At 35.3% G+C, this 26,501-nt stretch overlaps 2 protein-coding genes across 2 annotated transcripts; one reads left to right on the forward strand and one right to left on the reverse strand.

Annotated features, from left to right (window-relative positions):
* The first annotated feature begins 941 nt into the window (after positions 1-941).
* On the forward strand, positions 942-11,855 carry LOC108983058 (ATPase 10, plasma membrane-type-like). Its single transcript, XM_018954581.2, has 22 exons — positions 942-1,102; positions 1,862-1,944; positions 2,035-2,154; positions 2,446-2,544; positions 2,663-2,800; positions 3,470-3,604; positions 3,773-3,952; positions 4,043-4,249; positions 4,471-4,590; positions 5,818-5,937; positions 6,046-6,168; positions 6,416-6,520; positions 6,719-6,863; positions 8,089-8,250; positions 8,917-9,155; positions 9,557-9,589; positions 9,704-9,785; positions 10,088-10,248; positions 10,383-10,556; positions 10,708-10,890; positions 10,990-11,153; positions 11,356-11,855. Exons 2-22 carry the CDS (start codon positions 1,879-1,881, stop codon positions 11,450-11,452), a joined length of 2,853 nt encoding a protein of 950 aa, XP_018810126.1. The 5' UTR covers positions 942-1,102; positions 1,862-1,878; the 3' UTR covers positions 11,453-11,855.
* A 192-nt stretch (positions 11,856-12,047) lies between these two features.
* On the reverse strand, positions 12,048-15,006 carry LOC108983059 (triacylglycerol lipase OBL1). Its single transcript, XM_018954582.2, has 5 exons — positions 14,483-15,006; positions 13,971-14,218; positions 13,822-13,855; positions 12,912-13,693; positions 12,048-12,445 (listed from the first exon to the last, which is right to left on the reverse strand). Exons 1-5 carry the CDS (start codon positions 14,886-14,888, stop codon positions 12,188-12,190), a joined length of 1,728 nt encoding a protein of 575 aa, XP_018810127.2. The 5' UTR covers positions 14,889-15,006; the 3' UTR covers positions 12,048-12,187.
* Positions 15,007-26,501: the final 11,495 nt, after the last annotated feature.

A 26,501-nucleotide genomic window follows, 5' to 3' on the forward strand; every position in this document is an offset into this window, starting at 1 on the left:
ATAACACAATTATTTGAATTAAAGAATATAATACAAATAATTAAATTTATCTATTATTCTTATTAGATTAAATTTTTAGGATAAGTAGTAATTTCACATAATATTTGAGCAGCAGTCTTAATTTCAAATCTTGAATTTACACTCTATTATATTTAATGAAATATTATACATATTGAGTTCACTTATTGAATAAGAATTCTTATATGTTAATAATATAATATAAATAATTAAATCTTTCTTTTTATTTTTTATTTTTTTAATCAAGTTAAACTTTTTAAACAAGTGAACGAGGACCAAGTGATACTGAACGTGGAGCCACGGCCATGCTGTGGGACCATGTAATTTTTTTCTCCAGGAAAACCAAAACATGAACGACAGATGGTCATGGATTGATAAAATCGAAGGGAAGATGCAGAGCATGAGATTGAAACGTAACACCCAATTATTACCTAACAAAATTATATGTTTGAAGAAGTTGCAAATAGGGATTGTTACGCATAATTGGGACCCCCAAAATCAGCCGATCGAATTAGCTTAGTTTGCTGGATTTGGAGGTGTGCAACTGTCTACTCTTGTCTTTGACCAGGCGTTATATACATACATATGCTGTCTGCACGACTGTCGTAGTGGTGGCGGAAGTAGTGCCATTGACCAAAGAGGACAGAGAGGCATTGTTGGGTCTGAGGAGGGAACGGTAGGTATGGTTTGAAGGGTGCGTTCTGAAAGGCAGTTAAGCAACTTAAGCTAACGGTCTCCTCCCATCTTCTTAACCCCTTTTGTCTCTGAATCATAAAGTAATTAAAGAAAGCGTAATGGCGCGACCCAGATTTGGAAATGCAAGAATGGCATCATCCGCTCGTCCTGGACTGCTAACCAATGGTCAGCCACCAAATCATCTAGATTTGGAACTAATGACGCTATCCCCTTTTAAAGTTCCCACTTCTTGTTCACTCCAGATCCCTGCCTCGGCTTCATTGTTCCACTTCATCCACTTCTTTCGAAAAGGAAGAGGAGGAGGAGGAGGAGGAGGCTCTTCACCTTCACTCCTGCAGCTTCTCTATTGCTCAGATATTCATATTTTCTCAGCTGTTTGCACCAGCAAGTAATGAAAATTTTCCATCTTTTCTTTCTTTTGTTAAAGTTTTGTTCTTGTTTCGTACGCTGAACTTGATCTATTCCTGTGAGCTTATTGGCGGTGATGCAATTGATAATGACATTAGCTCTTTGGTTTGTTATCCCATTGTAATGCAAGATCATTCTAGTTTGTTCGCTATAAATGCTGTTAAGCTCTTCATCAGTTCGAGTTCAGTTTACTCAGTTTACTCAGATTGATCTTCATGATTGACTTTGAAAAATGATTTTGAATTTGCATTTACTTATGTTACCGATGGATCTTATTCTTTCTCTCCTTGGGATTCAGCCATTTAAGAACTACTTATACCACGTTTATGTTAACTTGGTGTATGAATTTAGAGATAATGGTGATAATGTCAGTTGATATCAGAACATTGTGCTGGAGGATTGTCTTAGAATCTCGCAATTTAAGAATAGGAGAATGAACATTCATTGATTCCGTCAAGGAAGATGAAAGGTTTAAGACCAAGTTTATGGTTAGAATAAGTTTGGATCTGTGACAGAAATCCAAACTGTTGGATTAGGCTTGATAGGTAGAGTTTTTTTGTGCTAGTCGCAGAATTATAGCTCAAATAGAAACTTGTTTTTATCTCAGAACCTAACTAAGTTCTGGAGATGGTTAATTTTCTTGTATTAACCATTTAGTTTCTCCTACTCTTCAACTGAAAACGATTTTGAATTTTTCGTGTTAATTGAATTCATAACCTTTGTTTGACTGTAACTACAGGTCCCGGGGCTTGAAACATGGCTGAGGATTTGGATAAACCATTGCTAGATCCCGAGAATTTCAATCGAGATGGGATCGATTTGGTATGTTTTAAGAAATCATTGCAAGTACCACAGTTTGACATTCACCCTCTGTATCACTATTAACATCTTCCAAACGCTATGATTTTATAGGAGCGCATACCATTGGAAGAGGTTTTTGAACAGCTTAGAACATCACGGGGAGGACTTTCAACTGAAGATGCTGAAGCCCGAGTGAAGCTTTTTGGCCTAAACAAGCTCGAAGAGAAGCCAGTAAGTTTAAGAAATCTGTAATTAGTAAGAGATCACGATTATTTTTTGAAGCAAATAGAAGAGTCAATCCAAGCTGGATTTCAGATCAACAGCATTAACCAACTTGGCTCTTGACTACAATTTATCTTTATATATAGCTGAATAATATTGTTCGATACCATATTGCTTGTGGCTTATTTACAAAATTCAGAGTGGCTCTTTCAGAGAGTAATATTCATGGTGTAAAAAAGTTCATCATTTTAAGTTGATCTCTAACTTTGGAAACCGCCTCCTTTTTCCCTTTTGATGCAGGAGAACAAATTTTTGAAATTTCTAAGTTTTATGTGGAATCCCTTGTCATGGGTTATGGAAGCTGCAGCAATAATGGCAATTGTCCTTGCCAATGGCGGAGGAAGTAGCCTATATCCTAGCATGCAATTTCACTTAATGAATCTTCTTTCTTTATTTTATTTTTTGTGCCTTGCTCCTGTACAATTTAAGAAGCTAATCTGATTTGTTCATACTTCAGGGGGAGGGTCCTGACTGGCAAGACTTTGTAGGGATCGTTTGCCTACTCATTATCAATTCAACAATCAGTTTTATTGAGGAAAACAATGCAGGGAATGCTGCAGCAGCACTTATGGCCCGTTTAGCTCCTAAAACGAAGGTGTGACACTCTGATTGATGCCTTCAGCTGGGAAAATAGTTAAATTTGTTTACAACATGACCAAATTTTACCTTGCATTAGTTGGCTTCTTTTTTGTCATACTTAGGGAATGCCATACATTTTAGCAAAAATCATTGAACGGAACCTTCTTCTGAAAATATGATTTCAGTTTACAGTTTATGGTGTATCTACTATGCTACTTTGCCCCCCCTCCCCCCGGGGGGCTACTGTCACTACCTTGCTATTCCTGCTTCAGCATCCATATGCACTTGCACAAGCATACACATATGGGCATGTGCAGACAAGCTCTAGTGAAAAAAATAATGCCATTACTTGCAGGGTTCTTTCTTTAACCTTGTTGGTCAAGTTAGTAATAATAAACGAATAAAGTTCTAATGACAAACACTTCCAAGGAGCTCCTAATAATATAGAGTTGAGAAGTGTGATTCAGTGGGAAATGAGCCTGTAGAAGAGGCCTTAGAGGTTTTCTCAGCTTCCTTGATCTTTTTAAGGATCTTATAAATGTTGGATTTTTTGTAGCTTTTACTTCTAGTCTCCTTTATCCATCAAAGGATGCCCATTCCTTGGGGTTCTTTTTATTGCCTAAGATTTTCAAATAACAACTCTTTTATGTACGATAAAATATCAACACACCATCTCTTCATGCAGGTTCTCAGAGATGGGCAGTGGCAGGAGCAAGATGCAGCTATCTTGGTACCAGGAGATATAATTAGCATAAAGCTTGGAGACATCATTCCTGCTGATGCTCGCCTGCTTGAAGGAGACCCACTAAAAATTGACCAGGCAAGTGCTTCTCAAAAGCTAAATAAGGAGCTGTTTTATTATACTGCACTCTCAGCGTGTGTCTATACTTTCTGTTGGGTTATTATACCTTTGTCTTCCAATGTATCTGATATAACTGCTTATATAGTACCTGTTATAATAGGTCTAATGTGTATTTTGTCTGTGCAGTCAGCTCTTACTGGGGAGTCTCTACCTGTCACTAAGAGGACGGGTGATGAAGTATATTCTGGCTCAACATGTAAGCATGGAGAGATTGAAGCTGTAGTGATAGCAACTGGTGTCCACTCTTTTTTTGGAAAAGCCGCACATTTAGTTGACAGCACCGAAGTTGTTGGTCATTTCCAGCAGGTGACTTAGAAATTCTTTATTATGCTGTTGTAGCATTATGAAAATTTTGATTTCCAATTATAATGTGACATCATAACTTGTTTTCTGCAGGTCCTTACCTCCATAGGGAACTTTTGCATTTGCTCTATAGCTGTGGGAATGATTCTTGAGATTGTTGTCATGTTTCCTGTACAGCATCGTTCATACAGGGATGGGATTAACAACCTTCTTGTTCTCTTAATTGGAGGAATACCCATTGCTATGCCGACAGTATTATCTGTGACACTTGCTATTGGTTCTCATCGACTATCTCAACAGGTGCAAGTCATTATATGATAGAGCTACTATGGAATTTATACTACCAAAGTTTCTGCAGCAAATAAATAAGATGAAGTTAAAACCAAAGCCTATCAAAATAGTGATCATATTTGCAAAATGAAACATATTTCGACTTTGTGCTTTCCTCCATTAACAAACACAATGTGAAACTCAAAAAACCAATATTGAGATTGTTCGAAATGTTATATTCATTTTTGAAGGGTGCCATTACAAAAAGGATGACAGCAATTGAAGAAATGGCAGGAATGGATGTCCTTTGCAGTGATAAAACTGGAACTCTTACTCTGAATCGCCTCACTGTTGATCGGAACCTTATTGAGGTACCAAATCTCACTCACGAGAACTTCCATACAAGTAGAAATTCTATTTATAAGCCAGTGTGGATAACATACCTAGTAAAGTGCTTACGTGGCATAATTTAATTTGAAAGAGAAATTTTAAATTTTGAATCTTACAAATTAAATCCTACCATTTAAATGATGTGGATGATGTGCTCTACACAGCGGATTGAGAATAGAATAACTCATGAACTTATACTTTTCTGCACATAGCACATCATGATCACAAATTTTAAATTATTAGGTATGTTTATCTGATATGTTTTTGCCATGGAAATCCACCTTTTGTGCCCCAAAAGTTTTGCAAACATGAGAGAAGTAGATAAGTAGTTAGATTGACAGTTAAGTGACACAACTCAAGTAGTTTTCATTCAGTCAAGAGCTTTCAATTTTGCCAGTTGTAGGCAGAATGCTATCCAACTTGAAACTTCCTCCATTTTTTGCTTATTTTAGGATGGTTTTAGATGTACTGATTGAGTCTGATTGAAAGGTTGGTGCTGATCCTGTAGAAACCCTTTGCATGTTTAAATATTATCTTAAAATATAAGTCATCAAATTCCTTGAAAATATATTCATAGTAGCATGCCGAGGGACAATTTCATTCATATTTTTCCTTTGTTATTGTGCCCTGAATATGTGTGCAACATTAATTATTCTGCATCACACTTTCTTATGGAGAATTCATATTCATGAAATAAACAAGATTCTCGCTAAGTTTTTTTATTTTATTTTGAAATAGCCAAGTTATTTTGGTTAGCTGCATCTCATCTATTTATTTCATGGGAATGCTAGTCTTACTCTGTTTTTCTACTTGAATTCATACTGGGCTTGGGAAATCTATGTAGCATATATGACCATGATGGTCATTTTGTTGATGAAGTTGTGAAAAATTAAGATCTGTGGTTAGGGGTAAGAAAAGAGAAGTGTGAAATCATTGTGTTTATGGCTCTTTTTTCATGAGAAGACGCATTTTATCTATTGGATCGAAAGATCTCTATGTTGGATATATCAGTCTCAAATATTATACATCACAACTGAAGATGATTAATTACCATGTGATTAATTACCATATCATACAGCTCCTGGTTTCTCTTTTCTGATTTCAATAAGAAGCTTCTGAATTTCTGTGCATGGAGCTCTGAGAAGATCCTAGTAATTCAATTCCCTCATTTGTTCTAATAATCCTAACAGTAACTCATATATGCACAGGTATTTAACAAAGATATGGACAAAGACACAGTTGTCTTGCTTGCAGCCAGAGCAGCAAGACAGGAAAATCAAGATGCTATTGATGCAGCCATCACTAACATGCTTGCTGATCCAAAAGAGGTAGCGCTATAAATAAGATATCTCAGTTCTACTGAGGTTTACTACTTCTATTCCTTTGTTTGGGTATGTTTGCTTATATGCCTGAAACTGAGTGTCTGTCATCTTTAGGCACGCGCAAATATCAAGGAAGTGCATTTCCTTCCATTCAATCCAGTGGACAAACGTACTGCAATTACATATATTGATTCTGATGGTAACTGGCATCGTGCCACCAAAGGAGCTCCCGAACAGGTATCCATATTTTCATAAAGTACAATCATATATTTCATTTTTCCTGATTTTTCCTTCCCCCATGACCTTTTAGAGCAAAGTTCCAACCCCTGCATTGATGAGAAGTCACAAAAATGGGTTCCTTAACTCAATATTTTTACGAATAAATTGCCAACCATAAGAATGTGGTGTACCAAATTCAACTTATCTTTCAGGACTTTGTATCAGAGCATGATATATTTTCTAAATTGTTTGCCTAAACTGTCAGATTCTTGATCTTTGCCAAGAGAAAAACGAGATTGCTGGAAAAGTGCATTCTATCATTGACAAATTTGCCGAGAGGGGCTTGCGATCTCTAGGAGTTGCTTATCAGGTAGCATGGCTATCTTTTTAGCTTTTTATTCCCGATGTTAATTGGTCAGACTGGTGAGTTAAATCGATAAGTTTGCACTTCAAGGATAAAATCTTGAAATTGGATAGCATTTCATCATTTAAGCAGTTATTTAGAAGCCATATCATTTGATGCTGTCTCACTGACATGTTCATTGACTTCATTTGATCAAACTTTAAGGAAATTCCTGAAAGAACTAAGGAGTCTCCTGGAAGTCCTTGGACATTTTGTGGTTTGTTACCCTTGTTTGATCCTCCAAGACATGATAGTGCTGAGACCATCCGCAGAGCTCTTAACCTTGGAGTCAATGTTAAGATGATTACAGGTACTTTTGGATTTCTAATGATGACAAATAGTTCAAATATTTCCAAGATTCCATTTCCATCTTTATTTAGAGTAGTCTTTATGTCTTGACATTGAAGATTTTTCTCCTATGAATTGTTTCCACTTAGTTTAGCTAACACTAAGAGAGTTTAATTTAATTTCAATAGATAGAGGTCACCTCTTTTTTGTCTCTTCTATAACTTGTTTTTTATGTGACGAGACATTTTCTTCATCAGACTCATCTTGGGTGCTGAAATTTGTAATTTGTATTCTTGTTATAGATATAATTTGTAACTTTGAGATAAAAAAAAACTATGGATATTATGAATGCACAATGTATATACAGTAAATTAGTTAGATTTACCTTAGCAAAGATTCACAACAGTTCCTGAATTGGTTATGGATCAAAATAATCCCGTAGGACAACAATATTTACAATAGCAAAAAGAAATCATTATTTAGACTGCTAATAAGAAGAGTACTCAATGAAACATCATAATTACATAGATAATCTTAATTTTTCATGCAACCAACAATATCAACATTGTATGCAACTATATCAATAAGTATCAGGAACTAAAATCCGCATGTAAACTGAAACATGGAGATCAAACATGAGTTAGTACAAATGATAATCTGGCCAGAACCGTTAGATTCACAAATGATGCTCAAAACCCCAGTAATTACCAACTATCCTCTCAGTATGCCAATGATTTAGAGAATCTAAAGAAAATTTTCTGTCAAGAATAAGTTGAAAGAAATAATAATGCTGGCCTGAGCTCTAGACTCATTAAAGATGCTCTGAGCAACCGGGGGGAACTTAAAGAAAAACTACCTTCCAAAAAATGCAATATGAACCATTTACCAGTTCTCAGTCTGATTCTACCAGTTATAAGCGTCAATAAATCCACATATAATTGCCTAAGAAAATGTCAACTCCTATTTTTTTCTCCTTTATGATATTATAGCTGGGACTTGTGCTTCTCACTGTGATGAACATCTTTTTTTCATGTTTTGCATTCACATATATACAAAAAGTATGAATGTGATGTACCAAGAAGTCAGCAATTCCTAATATTTATAATATCGGCTACTTTATTTTTAAATTCATTTTTTATTTTTTTAAATATTTTTGCCATTACATCTTCGTTTTCTAGTTAATATCAGAAAGCTATGGGTAGGAGTTTCAAATAGATATATTAATACGTAAATGATGCCCTATGAAGGTGATCAGTTGGCAATTGCAAAGGAGACAGGCCGACGACTTGGTATGGGAACAAACATGTACCCCTCTTCTTCATTATTGGGCCGTGACAAAGATGAACACGAAGCTCTTCCAGTGGATGAGCTCATTGAAAAGGCAGATGGCTTTGCTGGTGTATTTCCTGGTATTGTAATCTAATGTCTCATGGAAAGTTAATTCTATTAGATAACATACATTACTATTTTCTGGTGATTGATGGAACATGAACATAAAAGCATGTTTTTAAGAGGAGGAAGAGGAGAAGGAAGAAGGATGACGGGTATACTATTAAATCCTCTTCCTGGCCAACATTTGCTCTTCCTCATTGTTGAGCCATGACTGAGCTCTACATCAAATGGCTCCGTCCACAAGAAAGGTGTAGAGGGATGAATATGTGAGTTTGAGACACATAGGGTGCATGTCTAACTTAGGGATAAAAGAAGGGACATGTTGAGTTGTGATTACTCAGTATAAATAGAAAAATGCCAACTAACTGAAGAACATGTAGCAAAAACTCTGAATTACTGCATTAGGGTGATATATCATACATATCAACAATATTAAAAATTTTATGGCCTAGGTATGGCAAGGTTTCCACATCACAAGATCATGCAAATGACCTCATAAAAGTAAGCGTTCTTCTAAACTGGATGATTAATAATGAAACAGCTAAAATAGATGATTGCTTACATGAAAATCTCCAGACTATGTACTTACCGATAAAAATATGTTTATCATCTGTATGTTACATATTATAGTCATGTCTCATGGTGATTTGCTGATTCTAGTTACCATGCCATATACCTTTCAGAACATAAGTACGAAATTGTGAAAATTTTACAAGAAAAAAAGCATGTGGTTGGAATGACTGGAGATGGCGTGAATGATGCACCTGCTCTAAAGAAAGCAGATATTGGAATAGCAGTGGCAGATGCTACAGATGCTGCAAGAAGTGCTTCTGATATAGTCCTAACTGAACCTGGCTTAAGTGTGATTGTCAGTGCTGTGTTAACTAGCAGAGCTATATTCCAAAGAATGAAGAATTATACAGTTAAGTATAATCTTTCTTCTGTCTATAATGATTTTAGCATTATATCTGTGGCATCAAGGTCTATAATGGGTTCATACGGGAAAGAATTGAAATACTGGGAAGTTATGACTGGTGCCCCTATGTTGCCTTTCAGGCAACTTTGGACTATAAGAATGTTCGACTCCCATACAAGTGTTACCTCTTATGTTCTAGTGGACATGGGATTCCTATGTAACAGATGATATTAAATCTGGGTACTTTAACTGGCTGTTCTCGAGGTTGGAGATATTCTAGATTCAACTGAAAATTTTGTAGTAGTAACCATGATATTTAAATATATTGTTTCCTTTTTTCTTCTTTCTGTATTTCTTGCTTCTAAATTGTTTAATTATAAAACTAATTAGCATGCATAAATATGCAGATATATGCTGTCTCCATAACCATAAGGATTGTGGTAAGTTAGGATTATTTGATTTTCTTTTTCGAATGGACCAGCACCAATGCTAGTGTTTTAGTTAATTTTTTTTTCTTCATTTCATATAATTCTTCAAACTCAACCTTTTTGCAGCTTGGTTTTGTGCTTCTAGCCTTGATATGGGAGTATGACTTCCCACCTTTCATGGTTCTGATAATAGCAATACTGAATGATGGTAATATTTCAAGTAGCCTCTGTTTTTTTTTTTTTTTTTTTTGTCTTTTGCTTTTTTTTTCCCCAATAATAATGGATATGATCAAACTTTAATGACAGAATAGACTGAGTGGTTAGTGAAACAGAAAATTCAAGAAAATATTTAGAAGCCAACTCAAAATAATTGCGCATGAGAAATATGTTGCTTCAAGTTTTAAAGCATCTTATCATATTGTCATCTACTTATCCTTTTTATTATTGATGCCTAGCCATTTGGAACACGGTACCTTTTTTCTTCTCAAAATTTTTTTGCAACTGAATCAGGGACAATCATGACTATTTCTCAAGATCGGGTAAAGCCATCTCCCATGCCTGACAGTTGGAAGCTGAATGAAATATTTGCAACTGGAGTTGTCATTGGCACATATCTTGCTTTGGTTACTGTTTTATTTTACTGGATAGTAGTGGACACCACTTTTTTTGAGGTATAGAACTCGTAAAACTTGTTTTAAAACTTCGTTTCTTGAGATGCTGTAGAAAGGAAATAAAGAAAAGACAATCGTTTCATTTGCTATATATACCTCATCCGTGTAAGTATCGGTTATCCATGCCACTGCAGACTCACTTCCACGTAAGCTCCTTATCCAGCAACACTGAGGAAGTTTCATCAGCTGTATATTTGCAAGTTAGCATCATCAGCCAGGCTCTCATATTTGTTACACGCAGTCAGGGGTGGTCATTTCTAGAGAGGCCAGGAACTCTCTTGATGATTGCTTTTGTGGTGGCACAACTGGTAAAGTTTATTAAAAAACGACTCCTCTTTGAATAAGTCCAACAAAACTAACTATTATGATGTCGTGCATAAAAGTTGCTTATAAATTTACTAAATCAAGACAAGCAGAGTTTCATAGCATTTGCTGAGACTTTGGTTTCTACGTGTTCAGGTGGCCACTGTAATTGCTGTCTATGCAAATATAAGCTTTGCTTCCATTAGTGGCATTGGATGGGGATGGGCAGGTGTTATATGGTTATATAGTTTGATCTTCTACATACCACTGGATATAATCAAGTTCATAGTGCGCTACGCATTGAGCGGAGAAGCATGGAATCTTGTGTTCGATAGAAAGGTTAGTGGCGTGTTCATCAGTCCATAGTTTTTACTATAATCTCTCAACCATTGCTTGAAATGCTTCTTCTTACTTCATCTTTATTTTTGTTTTGAGCAGACAGCTTTTACTTCTAAGAAAGATTATGGGAAGGAAGATCGGGAGGCGAAGTGGATACTTTCTCAAAGAAGTCTACAAGGATTGATGTCTGCAGAATTGGAGACCAATGGGAAGCGATCATCTTTGATTGCTGAACAGGCCAGGCGGCGTGCTGAAATAGCCAGGTACCACAAAGTTTTACTGAAGTGTTCTCTTTGAGTTTGGTTTGATCCCTTTGAAATTACTTAGCTTTCAGAGATCCTTTACCCTCCCGATTCATTATCTTATTCTAATACCTTGATATACCTAAATTTTCAATCAGCTGAATAGTTTGGCATTGAATATTAACTGAAATGCACTAATCATAATAAACCTTGAATTTCGCAGGCTAGGGGAGATACATACTCTGAGAGGTCATGTAGAGTCTGTAGTAAGGCTTAAAAAGTTGGACTTGGATTTGATCCAATCGGCTCATACAGTCTGATGTGATAACGGAGATTTAATATCGTTCAGTTTTTCAATGAAGGCAAACATGGTAGCCGTTGCTCGCATGATTCATTGTTGAATGTAATAAGCAAAAGAAAACGACATTTATCATGCGAGAGGTAATTGCCATGGTGATCTATGCATCGTTCTCAATTTTTGGGCTCGAGAGGTCACGATTAAACATCTCAGAAGAGGTCTTTGAGCTAAATAAATCATGTCATTTCTTAGTATGATCATTGCAATTTTTTTCGATAAAGAAAGGATTATCTGTCTTCAGCTTTGGATATTCTTATTTTTATTTGTGGAGCTTTAATGTAATAGTTGGGCAACTCCCAGACAAATAAGGCTACTCAGATTCATTCTTTCAATCAAAATTTATATATCTCATAGTTTGGAGTAAATAGTTTCTTGTAATATATAAGATCGTTGTTGCTTGTGCAGTGGTTGTCAAACCATATAAGTCAATGCATGAAACTGGAAATGGGTTGGTAATGAAAGACCCTAGCTGGGTGGTATGGTAGGGATAAGAAGTACCTGACCGGTACATGACCATGATCAATATCTGAGTGGTATACAATGAGGGTTTCCACACAAAATAGAAATAGTTGAGACTGCATGCATTCTTAGTGCAAAAACCTAACTCGAGAAAGTAACATCATTCTGGCCTCTTTACTTGATGACTGCGTGTTTATTCTTACACTATGACAAGCATTGTTTGCAGAAGAAAATTTACTTAGAATGAGGACATCTGTATGATACGTTCCTTTCCAAGTCTTGCAGAGTTGACATAATCTGTGGGGCAATGTGCAGAAATTCCAGGAAGTGCCAATCCTATTACCCTGAGCAATATAGAAAACCAGCCCTCCTTATAGTCTGGCCCGTGGGTGTACCCCATCGTTAAACTTCGGATTAACTCCCAAACAGCATTCAGATACGCTGGTATCACATATCTCATTCCAAAGTAATTTCTGTTTGGCTCCTCGTCCATGTTCTTCAAGTATGCATACATCAAAGAAGAAACCGACTCAGTAGTGTTAAAGAAGATGAAATATCCACAAAAAGAATTACAAGGTGCTATTATTTAATGCTAACTAAAGTACTTAAGTAATCATTAAACACAGTACTGCAGTCGTTGGATATGTATTCCATTTTCCTTGATATTTCAATACAAAACTTTTAGCCAAGAAATGAAATATCTTTTTGTGATTTCCTCGTGCTTATTTCCTCTCTATAAACAAAATCACTTGCCGACAAGGTTGAAAAAGATCCCAGTTAAAATCGAGGTGAATTGATCAACTCTGCCAGTTGTATGTTACATGAGGTCCTGAGGACAATTCCATATCATCGAGAACTGCAGGATAGGATGCTCAAGGTTCATGATGATTTTGGCTTTACAGTACACAAACTGAAAATTGATTTTAAAAATGAACTGTAGGCAGAGAGGCACCAATACATACCTTCTCAGTATACAGGCTGTCATAGTAAAGGCACGCTCCAAAATGTTTATACAAGAAGGTTTTGTCATCGTAAGGCAACCTTGGCACAAGGTCGTTGCAGTAGACCACCCTGAAGTACTTGGGGACTGGATAATTCAGATGGGCTTCCATAAACCTACCCAGCTCCTTGTTCCCAACCCTGGGCTGTCCAAATGTGTATACACACAACAACCTTTGCATTATCTCCTTCTCCTCATGCAGCACAAGCACTGTCGGGAATAATATGGCAAGAGCCCCACCTAAGCTATGTCCTGTCACCACGAATTTTGCATTCTTGTGTTCCTTGAGTAAGCTCAAGAGCTTACTCTTCACAGAATAGTATGCCGTCATCTCCACCGTATCTGGTGGAATCTTCTTAGTGCCAGCACTAGTAGGGCTCTCAGAGTCAGAGGAGTACTGATCCAATCCGCGAAGGTCAGAATCAGTGTTCGAAGATATTGATTCTGTGCCTTCTGAATGATTTCTCCGAACATCTCCACCATTTGGAGAGAACTTTGTGTCTTTCACTTGAAGGTGTTTCTGGAAGGAGACAACATCAGCCCTGTTGCCCAAACCTAAGGCCTCTAAGAACCCCATGTGGACTTTCCCTAATTCAGGGATCTCATACCAAGAGTAGTCAAAATCGGTACTCCAATCATCAGGATCAAAAGGTTCTGTGCCCCTGAAGCTGATCAATATCAAATTTGCGTCCTTAGGCTTGTCACAGAGTATGAACACTTGGGTCGACATCTCCTTTTGGAAATCTATCAAATCATTTTTTTTCCCAACAAGGAAGGAAAATGAACAAATGGGAACGTTCATTATGTAAGTAAAGCTAGAAGTTCTAAGGAGTATCAATAAACACAAATCATGTGGAAAATAAATTCCTTACCATTCCAGCAGTTGTAGAACTTTACAAAGTGCATCTGCTTTTTTAAAGACGTTCAGAAGCTCATTTATCATTGAATATAAGAGAACAAGTATGAAGTGGGGGAAGAGAGAGAGAGAGAGAGAGAGGAATGTAAATATGGGGTGACTTGCCTTCCAGTGGTGGAGTACAATATTTCTAACGACTTCGGCATTCTCATAGGCTAACTTGGAGGCCATGATGCAAAGGTCCATGAGATTTCGATTCCCAATTTCTACCCTTATGCTTCTCTCTCTGAAAACAGCGTCACCCTCCTCCTCTTGTAGTAAGCTTTGGCCCTTGTACAGGTCAATCCGCCCATCTAAATGCCCTATAGTACTTATGAAAGTTTCTGTGTCCCGCCGTGGCAGGACGACTTTTCCTGCATCTCCCATTGCATTACGGTAAAAATCACATCTCTAAATTTAGGAAACACAGATATCAATTAGCAACTCGACATTTAGCAATGGTAGTTGGTCTACACGTAATTAAATTTTATGTGAAGTCACGTGGAAAGGTTTGATTATCAATGAGTTATTGGGTCATGCAAACGATCGAAAGAAATGAAGAGATTCCAATACTCGACTAGGTAGGCAACTCAGGCAAGAGGGATGTACAGTATACAAAACACTTCATACTAATTTACCACGTAAAAGGTTGTAGAGTAAACCAGTGAGGTTGCCGTTGAGAGAGAGGAGATTAAGAAAGAAATCAACGGCATAGCCAGTCCACTGCATGGGCTTGCCAAAGAAGGCAATGATCTTGCGCACAATGATGGAAACCAGTATGACCCATCTGTGGTCGGCCGCCACCTTACCCACCAGTCCCTCGTCCGAACCCTCCAGGAACCTCAGCCCGCTCGCTATGTCAGCCCGCACCATGTACCGATACAAGTCCCCGATTCCACCCTTTTCCGGCCGTATGATCAGGTAGCTTAGAAGACCACCATCTTGGCCACCGCCACCACCGTTTAAAGAGCTCGACGGCTCATATACATCACCATTAATCTCACTCTTATCGTAGTTGTTACGGCTATCAGATTTACTATCCATGGATGCTTAATGACTCTCTCGCTCTTACTCTCTTTCTTACTCTGTAGAGATTATATAGGCCTAAAAGGTTGGGGCTTTATTTAGTGGTTATACCTTTTTCGGTTCAGAGAGCTAAAGGTTACGCGGATAATGCAACCGCATTGCAGGGATTTTATCTTCTCAATTCATTTTATTTAATTAATATTATTATTTTTAAATTTTAATATAAAATATAATAAAAAATTCAAAATTTTAAAATTTTAAAATAATAATAATATTTTATTTAATTTTTAACGTATCCTATCTCTAATATTTCGTCGGTTCAAAGAGCTTGCATTCGTCAGCATAACTCTCTGCAGCGGCCCTCCCCACTGAGGCTAGTGAGCTAACCTACCACTTTACTACTTTTTTTTTACTTCTACGCTACAATTCCAACCACAGAGAAAACAATTATCACAAACATCTCATGGAGCTTAACTAATCAAGTGCTCGCCGGAATCTGAGATGACCGGACATGCGAAATACAGCCGTCAGTTTAGGTGCTGCAGGAAAGGAAGGCCGACTGTATATGTGGAGACAACGGTATCTGAGATGACCGGACAGAAAAGACAAAATCAATATAAGTCAGTAGGTTGCATTAAGATGTATAATGATGAAAAGATTGCGTCTTTCAGCCGGGAATGCGTGGAAGTATTGAACTTCGAAAAGGTCGAATCTGAGGATAGGAAGAGGGTAGGATAAGACAATATTCGTTACAAACTAGAAGGATAAAAGAATTCCATTCTTGGTTCCAAGCTCTATAAAAAATTCCCTGTTCGGTTGCGTAGAAAACGGAAAGGAAGAAAGCAATTGTAACTGACCTCATCGGCAGATTATCACTTTCGGGTTCGATTCGCATGCAGCCGGACTTTCGGCTTTAACCGGTAATTGTAGTCTGATTCGCTTTCGAAACTTTTGATTTGAAGTCTTCTCCGTAACTAGCATATGATCTCTCTGAATTAAACGGCAGACATGCACTAGAAATTCGTGGCGTGCGCATCAACCGCTCGATGAATGATGAATGTCAGCCCAAGCGTCGTAGTCGAGCCACGCGTTTGTGATTTAGCCCATTAGTTGTTATTGTGTGCAGCTGTCCTTGTTTACCCTGTGCGGCCACGTGTCCCACGTCTGCTTTAGATATTACCACGTGGTTAAAGCATTAGTATTGATTTCATTAAATTTATCTTTAAAATTTGATAAAAAATACATATTTTTTATAAATTTAAAAATTTCTTATCTATAACCTCATATTGAATTAGTCATTAGATTCATCAAAATAATAATATAATATTATTTTTTAATAATAATATTTTTAATTTTTTTTTATATTTTACAATTACACTAACCATATATACATTAATAATTTAATTTGATACTTAAATTATTGATATTAACTAGATGGTTATTTATATTGTTAAGGCCATAAAATGCATCAACACCCACCATGCAATAGTATTAGTAAAAAAGGTAATCAAAAGAAAAGATGAAAGAATTACATTACACAAATTATAGGAAATGTAATAAATATATTTTATAATAAAATAATAGGAATAGAGAATGAATAGTGGGTCTTCAAATATAGAGATGAAGATGAAGGTACTGTAGCTCAAAGCTTGAGCTTTGATAGTATACCGAATCCAATGCCAGCATTTTAATCCCAAAATCATCAAATTTTGATGAAAACTCCCTTTTGATGAGACCAATGCTAGTGCTCTTATTGGCTTATCCATTTGAAACATTATACTCTTATCTATTTTGAGTTTTTCTATATACAAGTAAGTTTGCGTATTAATCTGCATATTAATATTATTGTCTTCATATTTTAAATTTAAATTAGCACTGTTTTCAATAAAGTTTATTTTTTTATCAATCATATTAAATGAATGCACATATTAATGTGCATAATCATTTACAACTAGATTTTTCTATTTATTTTTTATGAAAAAATCTAGTTGTATGCAGAACAGGCACACCAATACTAAGTAGAAAAGTAGATTTTAATGAAACGGTGTATTTGAAAATCAACATTTAATAAAATAGTTCACGTTAATATTGATACATAGACTGCTTCATAAATCTGTTTATAAGTAGAAGATCTCATTTTTTATATAATCATAAAAGTGGTATTTAAAAAAAATACATAAAATTTATATAAAAAAATTAATTTTTAATAATAAATTTTATTATTTAAAAAAAAATTTAAACATAAATATCATACTCCTGCACACTATTTAAAACCATATGATTTTGCTTTTTTATCTTCATATTTCATGAAATATAAAATATAAAATATGAGGATAAAAAAATAAAATTATATATTTTAAATAATCTGCAGAGTGTAAAACTTCTGTGTAACAAGACTCTTTAAAAAATAGCAGCACTTAACTCATGACTTAAAAAAATGTATAATATTTGTATAACTGACTGTATGATCTAACGCACCAGCGAGCAAGCAGCTTGCCCAAGGTTCATCCGATCGAGTAGCTAGCCCTGAGAAGGCATGAATCACGATTAGGGCTGTAATCGAGCAGAACCGATTTTTGACTTGCTGAGCTCGGCTCGACTCAAAATACTCGACAAGCTCGAGCCCAAGCTCGAGATTTTTTTTTTATTCTTTGTTCGAGCTCGACTCGATAAGTTAAACATTTAACTCGAGCTCGAGCTCGTCCCACAAACGAGTTCGAGTTGAGCCGAGCTTGAGCTCGAATTGTGAAATTTTTTATTTTTTGAATAAGATTTAATAATTAATAAATTTAAAAAAATATATAATATTAAATTGATACAACTAACAAGTAGAATCTCTATTGAATTATAAAATTTTATAAATAATTAATATATAACTAGTTGATATTTATCCAAAAAAATAATATATTATATGCTTACATATATTATTAGTACATACACTTAATATGATAGCATATATATATTTTATATATGGTTCTCACATATTAGTAATTATTAAGTTTTATCGACTAATTATTATATAAATTATAAAATATACTTATGAAGTATATTCACTATATAAACATAAATAATTAGATTACATATTATATATTTAATTATAAAAGTGGTTTGCTTATATTATTAGTTACTACATATAAATGTGTGTATATATACATATGTATATGTATATATTTATCAATATATGACTGAGTTTTAATCGAGTCGAGCTAACGAGTTGACTCAAGCATAAATGAGCGAGCATTAGCCGAGTCGAGTCGAGTTTTGTCGGGTATGTGTCATTTATAATTCGAGCGGGTATTTGCTTTCATGAGTGAGCTTTTTTTTTTTCATGAATCGAGTTCGATTTGAATTTAACTGAGCGAGTATCGAGCGGGCTATCGAACAGACTGGTTCATTTACAGCCCTAATCACGATTAATCAACACAAGATACTGCCTATATATTCCGAGCACCGTCGAAGCAATATTATTGCATTAATTAATATGCATGCCTCACATCTTCATGCAGCTCACGTCCTTCGGTTGGCATGCATGTATGCGAGGTGGAGGTGCCATGCACCAATGCAACCACCAAGGCAAATATTGAATCCTAGGTTTGACAAAATAACCATTACTGGCCAGCCGAGTCTGATATTCTTGTGGTCAGGAAGATGACATTCCATGCAGTATGTACGTCCGTCTTGCTCTTAACGTTTGGAAAAGCACTTCTCGACATGATCTGATGTGATTGATCAACCATGCATATATATTCATGATAGGCTGGGAAGCTCACATGGATCAAACAATATGCATGGATTAGTCTTTCAACATTAAAAGTACTAGTTTTAACGGATGCGCCACCCTAGCCATGACTGCATGCTTCACAATTTCTACGTAATTCTTTGAAGTTAGCCCTAATTAATCAAAGGTAGTATCGCTTCTAAAGTTCAAGGAGAGTGTTTTAAATTACAATTTGTAGAGAAATAAAGAATAAATGGAAGCGGAATTATGACAATATAGTGACACTCCTATGAGGGTATTTGTCCCACAAGCTGGTGATGAACAAAGGGAATTAAGTGCATTCATTTGTACACCAATGACCCCTATTTATAGGTCATCATGCACCGGTTGGCAAATGACACAATCATTGGTAAACCAATGGTAACCCAAAGGTCACAATCTTAAGAAGTGACACAACCTATTGGCAAATGGCACAACCATTGGTAAACCAAAGGTCACAACCTTAAGAAGTGACACAACCTTTTGACTAAATCAAAAGGTTGTGTCTATTGACACTTTACTAGTCACACACAACATTTTGACTAAATCAAAAGGTTGTGTCTATTGACACTTCCTTAAACATCACCATTCATGGGAACCATCACTATGTTAGAGGATGTTATTCCAAGAGGTACACCGTTTGGTGATCACACCCCTTAGAATAACATCTCCCACTTGATCACACAAAACGGTGATGATCCAGTTGAGTATTTTATCTTAGTACCAATATGAGTTTTCCACTACTCAACTCTCATCTGCTACTCTTGCAGATCGGCGTCAGAGCATGACAAGCCTCTACGTGCACACGTTTTTGTTATTACCTTATCTGACCGAGCCCTTTACCATATGTGCTCCCACTGATCACATATTAGGGGTGACTTCATTTTACTAAAAAGAAAAATTTAATGAACGACATCAATTCTCCGTGACTGGATCAATAATCTATATCTCGTGATTGGATCAATTATTCATTCCCCTGTCACAATTGACGACTTCAGCCGAATACAAAACACATGTATCGACCTACGCTGAATTTTCGTTAAGTACTTCCTCTAGAGGCTATTCCAGAGGTTTTCCCTAATCACCTTATCAACGACTTTGCAAATGATTAACCGTTTACTTGGGTAATCAAATCACATTTCACTAAAACTTTAGTGAATGTCACTGAATGTTCGCTAAGTACTTACTCACCTGAGTCTTTCCTTAATTACCTTATCAGCTACTTTACCACAATCAACCTTTTACTTAATTAATCAATCTGCACTGAAATTTCGTCAAGTACTCACCCTATGGCCATTCATGAGGTTTTTCTTAATCACATTATCAATTATTTTACAAATGACCAAAATTTTCATTTAGGTATCACCATCACTCCAATTTTCTAGGCGTCCCCATAATTTGCAGAGTTATGCATGTCGACCATGAGATTGCTTCTCCTAGGTTTCTCTCAATCCCATTCTAGTCACATGTTCTCTGAATTTCTCCAGAGATAAACCTTTGGTCATTGGATCTGCTACCATCTCGATCGAGGAAATAAAATTAACTTTGACCTCACCTATTTCTACTATATCTAAAATATAGTGATAATGCACATCAATGTGTTTTTCCTTAGAACTCTGTGTTTCACTTTTTATCAAAAAAATGACAGATTGATTATCACAAAACACATTAATTGGTTCTATGGATGTACCTAAATTTAAGTTTTCAACAAAACGTTTTATCCATACCGTATTACTCACTGCAGTACTACAAGCAATATACTCTGCTTCCATAGTAGACTTAGCAACACAACCATGTTTCTTACTTAGCTAAGAAACTGCTGTTCCACCAAATAGAAATATATATTCAGTTATAAATTTTCTATCATCTACATCACTTCCAAAATCAACATCACTATAGCCGATTAATTTTAGATCACTGTTTCCAAAGCACAATTTCAAATTTTCGGTACCTTGTAAATATCTTAATATACGCTTCACTGCTTGCCAATGTTCTTTACCTAGATTGAATTGAAATCTACTTACCAATCCTATTGCATGACGAATATCTGGTCGGGTACTTGTCATTGCGTATATGAGGCTTCCCACAGCTTGAGCATAAGAAACTTTAAGCATTTCACTTATTTCCTCATTATCTTTTAGGCACATACTTTAATACTATTTCCATACTTAAAAGTGGCTTGGTGAAATTTCAAGTACCACTGTCTTGAAGATTACTTAAGTCTATACAGTGACTTCCTCAACCTGTAGACTTTCTCTTCATGTCATTTAATTTGAAATCTTTTTGGTTGAATCATAAAGATATCATCTTTTAATTTACTATTGAGAAAAGTTGTTTTTACATCTAACTGATGTAATTTTAAATTCATCCTGACAACAATAGGCATGATGATCTTTACGGATGTGAATTTTGCCACAGGCGAATATGTATCCACAAAGTCTACACCTGATTGTTGAGTATATCCCTTGACCACTAACCTTGCTTTGTACATTTCCAAACTACCATCATCTTTAAATTTTCTTCTGAGAACCCATTTACAGCCAATAACTTTTCTATCTTTTTGTTAACCCCCAAACATTGTTTTTGTTTATTGATTCTATTTCATCTTTCATGGCCTCAAGCCATTTATCTAAATCAATATTATTGACTGTCTCAGAAAAATTTTCAGGATCATTATCTAAATTTTTAAACTAGTATTTAGTGCATAATATCTTGAAATGATATTGATGGCCTCTTGGATCTTTTACTCCCACTGTCTCCAACATCAATACCTGAAGATTGATTTTCATCTAACTTTATTTTATTTTTATTATTCTAGATTTGAATAATATCAGAATTTTCATTGTCAGATTCTGTGGAGATTTGTTGATTCTCTAAATCATTTAATAAATCTATTTGATCAAAAAGAGTAATAAGGTTCGTATTTTATAAGAAAAAGACATCCCTAATTTCTATCAATCCTCTTTCAGAATGATAAAATCTATAACCACTTTCATTTTTTACATACCTAATAAACATGCATTCCCAGATTTTACTTTTTAATTTATCTCTTAATGGCTTTAGGATAAGCACTTGTGCCTTACAACCTCACACTTTGAGCTTACTTAAGTCTGGTTTATATTATGTCCATAACTCGTAAGGTGTAAAAGGTTTCGCTTTAGTTTCAACTCTATTCAATATATATATAGCAGTCGATAATGCTTCACCCAAAAAATGTATTGATAGATCAGCATATGCCATCATCGATCGCACCATATCCAATAGAGTTCTATTTCCCCTTTCTGCAATACTATTTTGTTGAGGTTTATATGGTATAGTATAAATATGTCTTATACCATTCAATTTGCAGAAATTATCTAAAGTTTCAAATTCTCATTTTATATCACTATTTAAACTTTTAATGGGTCTACCCAACTAGGTTTCTACTTCTAATTTAAATTCTTTAAATTTCTCAATTGCTTCAGATTTATGCTTGAGAAAGTAGATATGCCCATATCTTGAATAATCATCAGTAAAAGTAATAAAGTACTCCATTCTTCTATGGGTTTTTGTTTTAAAAGATCCACAAACATCAGAATGTATAATTTTTAGTAAATCCTTGAATTTCTAACTTTTTGAAAAAAATTTACTACTCATTTTTTCTTTGATACATGGTTCACATATATCAAAATTATCTGAGTTTATTTGTGGTATTAATCCACTTTTACACATTCTGATCATTTTATTTTTATTTATATGGTCTAATCTTAAATGCCATAAATATGCACAATCTGTAGACACATTCAAATACTCAGAAATAGGTATTTTATTAATATCAACATTCAGTACATACATATTGTGATATTTCACACATTTCACTGATACATTGCATTTACTTATTACAACGGTTTCAAACTTAAACTCAACTATGTAGTTTTTCTGATCTAGTACATGCACTGATACTAAATTCCTATGAATATTAGGTACATATAAAACATCACTAAGTAAAATAACGGAACCATTCACTTTGAATTTACATGTACCTTGCCCCAAGACATCGCAGTATGTATTGTTGCCCATATACACTCTGTGCTCTTTTGTTTGTTTATCTTCAAGTTTGACAAACATGTTTTTGTTCCTGCATATATGTCTTATGTCTTGTTGCTACAGAGTCAACCCACCATAAATCTGACGCTGGTTCCACTAGCATTACTTCTGAGACTGTCATCACAATTTCCTTAATTTCTTGTGCTTTTCCTTTATTAGAACATTGTGATTTGTAATGGTCATTTTTTCTACACTTAAAACAGTTTCCAGAAAATGGTTTATTCTGTTTCATTTTTAACTATTTTTTTTTCTTAAACTGTTTTGGCTTCATCTTATTCTGTGTAGAACGCTTGTCCCTAGCCATCAATAAATTGGATGATTCGCCATCTTTATTCATTCTCTTCATCCTTTCTCTTTCAAGTACTAAAAGTACTGGAAGGGATATTATTGTTACTTCATTTCCACTGTGTATTAAAGAAGTAATAATGTAATTCCAAAATGAAGGAAGACTATTTAGTATGATTGTAACTTGCATTTTATCAATGAGAGGATGACCGGCATCATGTAATTCTTTTGCATTTAACTCCATTTGAAGTACATGATCGCCAATATCATCATTCTCTTTCATACAAGTCCGGTTATACTTATCCAATAATAATTGTATATAAGTATCCGACCTTAAACCATACTTTGCTTCAATTGCATCCATAATTTCTTTAGCAGTTTCATAGTCTTCAAATAAAGGAATATTGTGATCACTCAAGTAATGCAAAATTAAAACTTTTGCCTATGAATTGTGTTCTATCCATTTATCTTTATTTGAAACGCTGCTCCCACTTTCACTTTCATCATTTTCTACAATTTCTTCACATGACTCTAGTATTGTTAATGTATATAAGGTCTTTTCATGGATTAGAAGAAAAGTTATATGCCTTTTCCAGACCCAAAAATTTCTCCTACTCAGTTTTTCTATCCCTAAGGGATTAATACTTTTCTTTGGTGCTATGAATAATAAACCTTAAAAAATTAATCAACAAGAAGAATGTAGAAATAATAAATGTGTACTATTTAAATATAATAGTTCAACTGTGAAATAATTAAAACTATTATAAACTTAATAGTAATAATAATCCTTGGATTTAATCCAAAGTGGCAACCTATAAATTCTTCTATTATATTTTATATAAGGAGAATAATGAAAGTGACATCTCAATCGAGGATATCCACGACCTTTCCTTGATGTTTCACCTTTTTCAAAAAATTTCTGGCCATAATTTCGACCAACAGGTGCTTTGTAATGTTTTGGATTGAAATTTGGAGCACAATGGCTTTTGAACGGACCAAATCGAGCTTGAAATGATCTCGAACGGCCCGATTGAACAAATCTGTCACGAACCAGTTCAAGAAACCGAGTAAACCGGTTCAGTCAGTTCAAACCGGGTTCTGGAGAAAATCGGAAGTCGGCGGCTCGGTCAACGGCTCTGTTCGTGGCTCAGCTTAGAGAACGATTTGAATCTCGGCTCAGAGAACGGCTTGGTGACTCGGCTCCATAATTCCTTCTTCAGAATTGGGCAAAACGACAATGTCATTTTTGCCCTTTTTATCCTCCTTTAGCTGAACGACAATGTCGTTTAGCCAAGATAAGTTTGAAAAAATATTACTCGTTTCGTCCACCTTCTTCTTCCTCGCACTGGACTTCTTCTGAAACAAAAAATATTGTGTCTTCACTTCTGTCCGGCGAAATGGTCATCGATTTTGAAGATTCCGACGTGCTCTCGAGGTTCAAGAAGTCTGGCAATGGTGATGAACTACGATGACCCCCTGGAACAGTAACAGTGGGTGATAAAAAATTAAAAAATGCACTATTTTTTTATGTAAAAATATTCCAATAATTTTCTTCAAAATAATAATAACTTACTATATTTTTAAGATTTCCAGTGTACTCCAATCCTCCTACCGTGATTTGAAAAAATTTATTTTCTGGATTTTTAAGCAAATAAAGATGATTATAATATGCAAGTGTGGTTGCCAAACCAAGCACTTGCCTATTTATTGTCTTCACAATGCGAGAAAAAAATTCCCTCTATCATGACCTAAGCTCTTGATACCACTGTAGAGAAATAAAGAACAAATGGAAGCGGAATTATGACAATATGGTGACACTCCTATGAGGGTATTTGTTCCACAAGTTAGTGATATATAAAGGGAATTGAGTGCATTCATTTGTGCACCAATGACCTTTATTTATAGACCATTATGCATCGGTTGGCAAATGACACAACCATTGATAAACTAATGGTAACCTAAATGTTACAACCTTAAGAAGTAACACAACTTATTGGTAAAGGCACAACCATTGGTAAACCAGTAGTAACTTAAATGTCACAACCTTAAGAAGTGACACAATCTTTTGACTAAATCAAAAGGTTGTGTCTATTGACACTTTACTAGTCACACACAACCTTTTGACTAAATCAAAAGGTTGTGTCTATTGACACTTCCTTAAACATCACCCTTCATGGGAACCATCACCATATTAGAAGGTTTCATTCTAAGGGATATATCGTTTGGTGATTACACTCCTTACAACCTCACACTATTTTCCTCCAATTATTTAAATAAATATGTAGGAATTTTTTTTTTTAATAGTATGACAAATGATTCTTGAATAACGAATCTAAATATATCTAACAGTAGTACTAAGTATATGAATAGTCAAAAGCATAAATTAATTAACGAGAATATTATATATCCCATGGTTATTAGGATGTTTGTCTGCTATAGACTAGAAATTAGAAAAGCAAAACATGCTAGCTGGAGTACTGCATACTCTATAGAATTAGGCTGAGGAGAGTTGACTATAATTGTTGCTCCCTTACATGCATGACATGCATGAGCTAGCTAGCTGATGATCTTCGATCGGGTGTACGTGACCGGAGATGTACTACTCATGTTTGTAGTTTCATATATATATAAGAACAAGTCAAGATCAGCTAGCTCATGTCATATCATGAAGACTTCAAGAAAACTCCATCACTTCCTCAGGCAATAAAATGCATATGAAAAAAAGAAATGACAACGGATCAGGAAAAAAGGAACAAAAATCCCCACGCCTTGCTCATACGTACATTGATTGCAAGGTTCATAATTCTAATGTTTGAGAACATTATGATTGAATCATTAATTCCAATATAACTTCTAACTCTTGCTTTGGATGTCTTGTAGGTCGACTAGCATCGATTCTTGCAGGAGTAGTAGTACTACTTGTAGAGGCAAAGGGATCAGGAGGTACATTTAATTTATAATCTTCTTTTCCTTCCAACATTTGAACCACATGTTTCGTGGAAGGACATCCATTGGGTTCCATTGAATACACTATAGTCCTACAATTGCAAGTTTCTTTGCAATTTCAGCTTCTCTGTCATCTTTTATAAATACTCGCAAGTCTTCTTAATTTTGTTCTAAAAAATTATAAATCCATTCTGAAAAGTAGATTTGATTAGTATTTTCTCTTGTAACGCCATCATTTTCTCTCCCTCCAAACAACATTAACAAGGTGGATCACGCCCATTATTCCAACTTCATTTATGAATTCTTCTCCATTTCCTTTGGAATCGTTCAGAATCTGCACTGCGACATAGATTTCATTGGAAAGCTTTCCTTTGAACACTGTGCCATAAGCTGCTTGGCCTAACTTATCAGCAAATTGACTTGTTATTCTTTTAATACCAGCATACGAGTATCTTGCGGGCTTACAATTTCTCTAGTCTTCCAAAAACTTTTCGACCTTTGCTTGGTTTTCTTTTTCTTTCTACTCTATCATACCTATAGCCACGGTAAACAGCAAA

The sequence above is a fragment of the Juglans regia genome, chromosome 7 (genome assembly GCF_001411555.2).
Source record: "Juglans regia cultivar Chandler chromosome 7, Walnut 2.0, whole genome shotgun sequence".
NCBI lineage: Eukaryota > Viridiplantae > Streptophyta > Magnoliopsida > Fagales > Juglandaceae > Juglans > Juglans regia.

Excerpts from the sequence above, each read along its gene's own strand:
- LOC108983058 (XM_018954581.2), top strand. The coding sequence starts at position 1,879 with ATGGCTGAGGATTTGGATAAACCATTGCTAGATCCCGAGAATTTCAAT. Across the intron at positions 5,938-6,045 it reads TGCTTGCTGATCCAAAAGAG|GCACGCGCAAATATCAAGGA; the intron begins GTAGCGCTATAA and ends TGTCATCTTTAG. Across the intron at positions 11,154-11,355 it reads CGGCGTGCTGAAATAGCCAG|GCTAGGGGAGATACATACTC; the intron begins GTACCACAAAGT and ends TGAATTTCGCAG.
- LOC108983059 (XM_018954582.2), bottom strand. The coding sequence starts at position 14,888 with ATGGATAGTAAATCTGATAGCCGTAACAACTACGATAAGAGTGAGATT. Across the intron at positions 13,694-13,821 it reads GTTCTACAACTGCTGGAATG|ATTTCCAAAAGGAGATGTCG; the intron begins GTAAGGAATTTA and ends ATGATTTGATAG. Across the intron at positions 12,446-12,911 it reads ACAGCCTGTATACTGAGAAG|AACATGGACGAGGAGCCAAA; the intron begins GTATGTATTGGT and ends GCATACTTGAAG.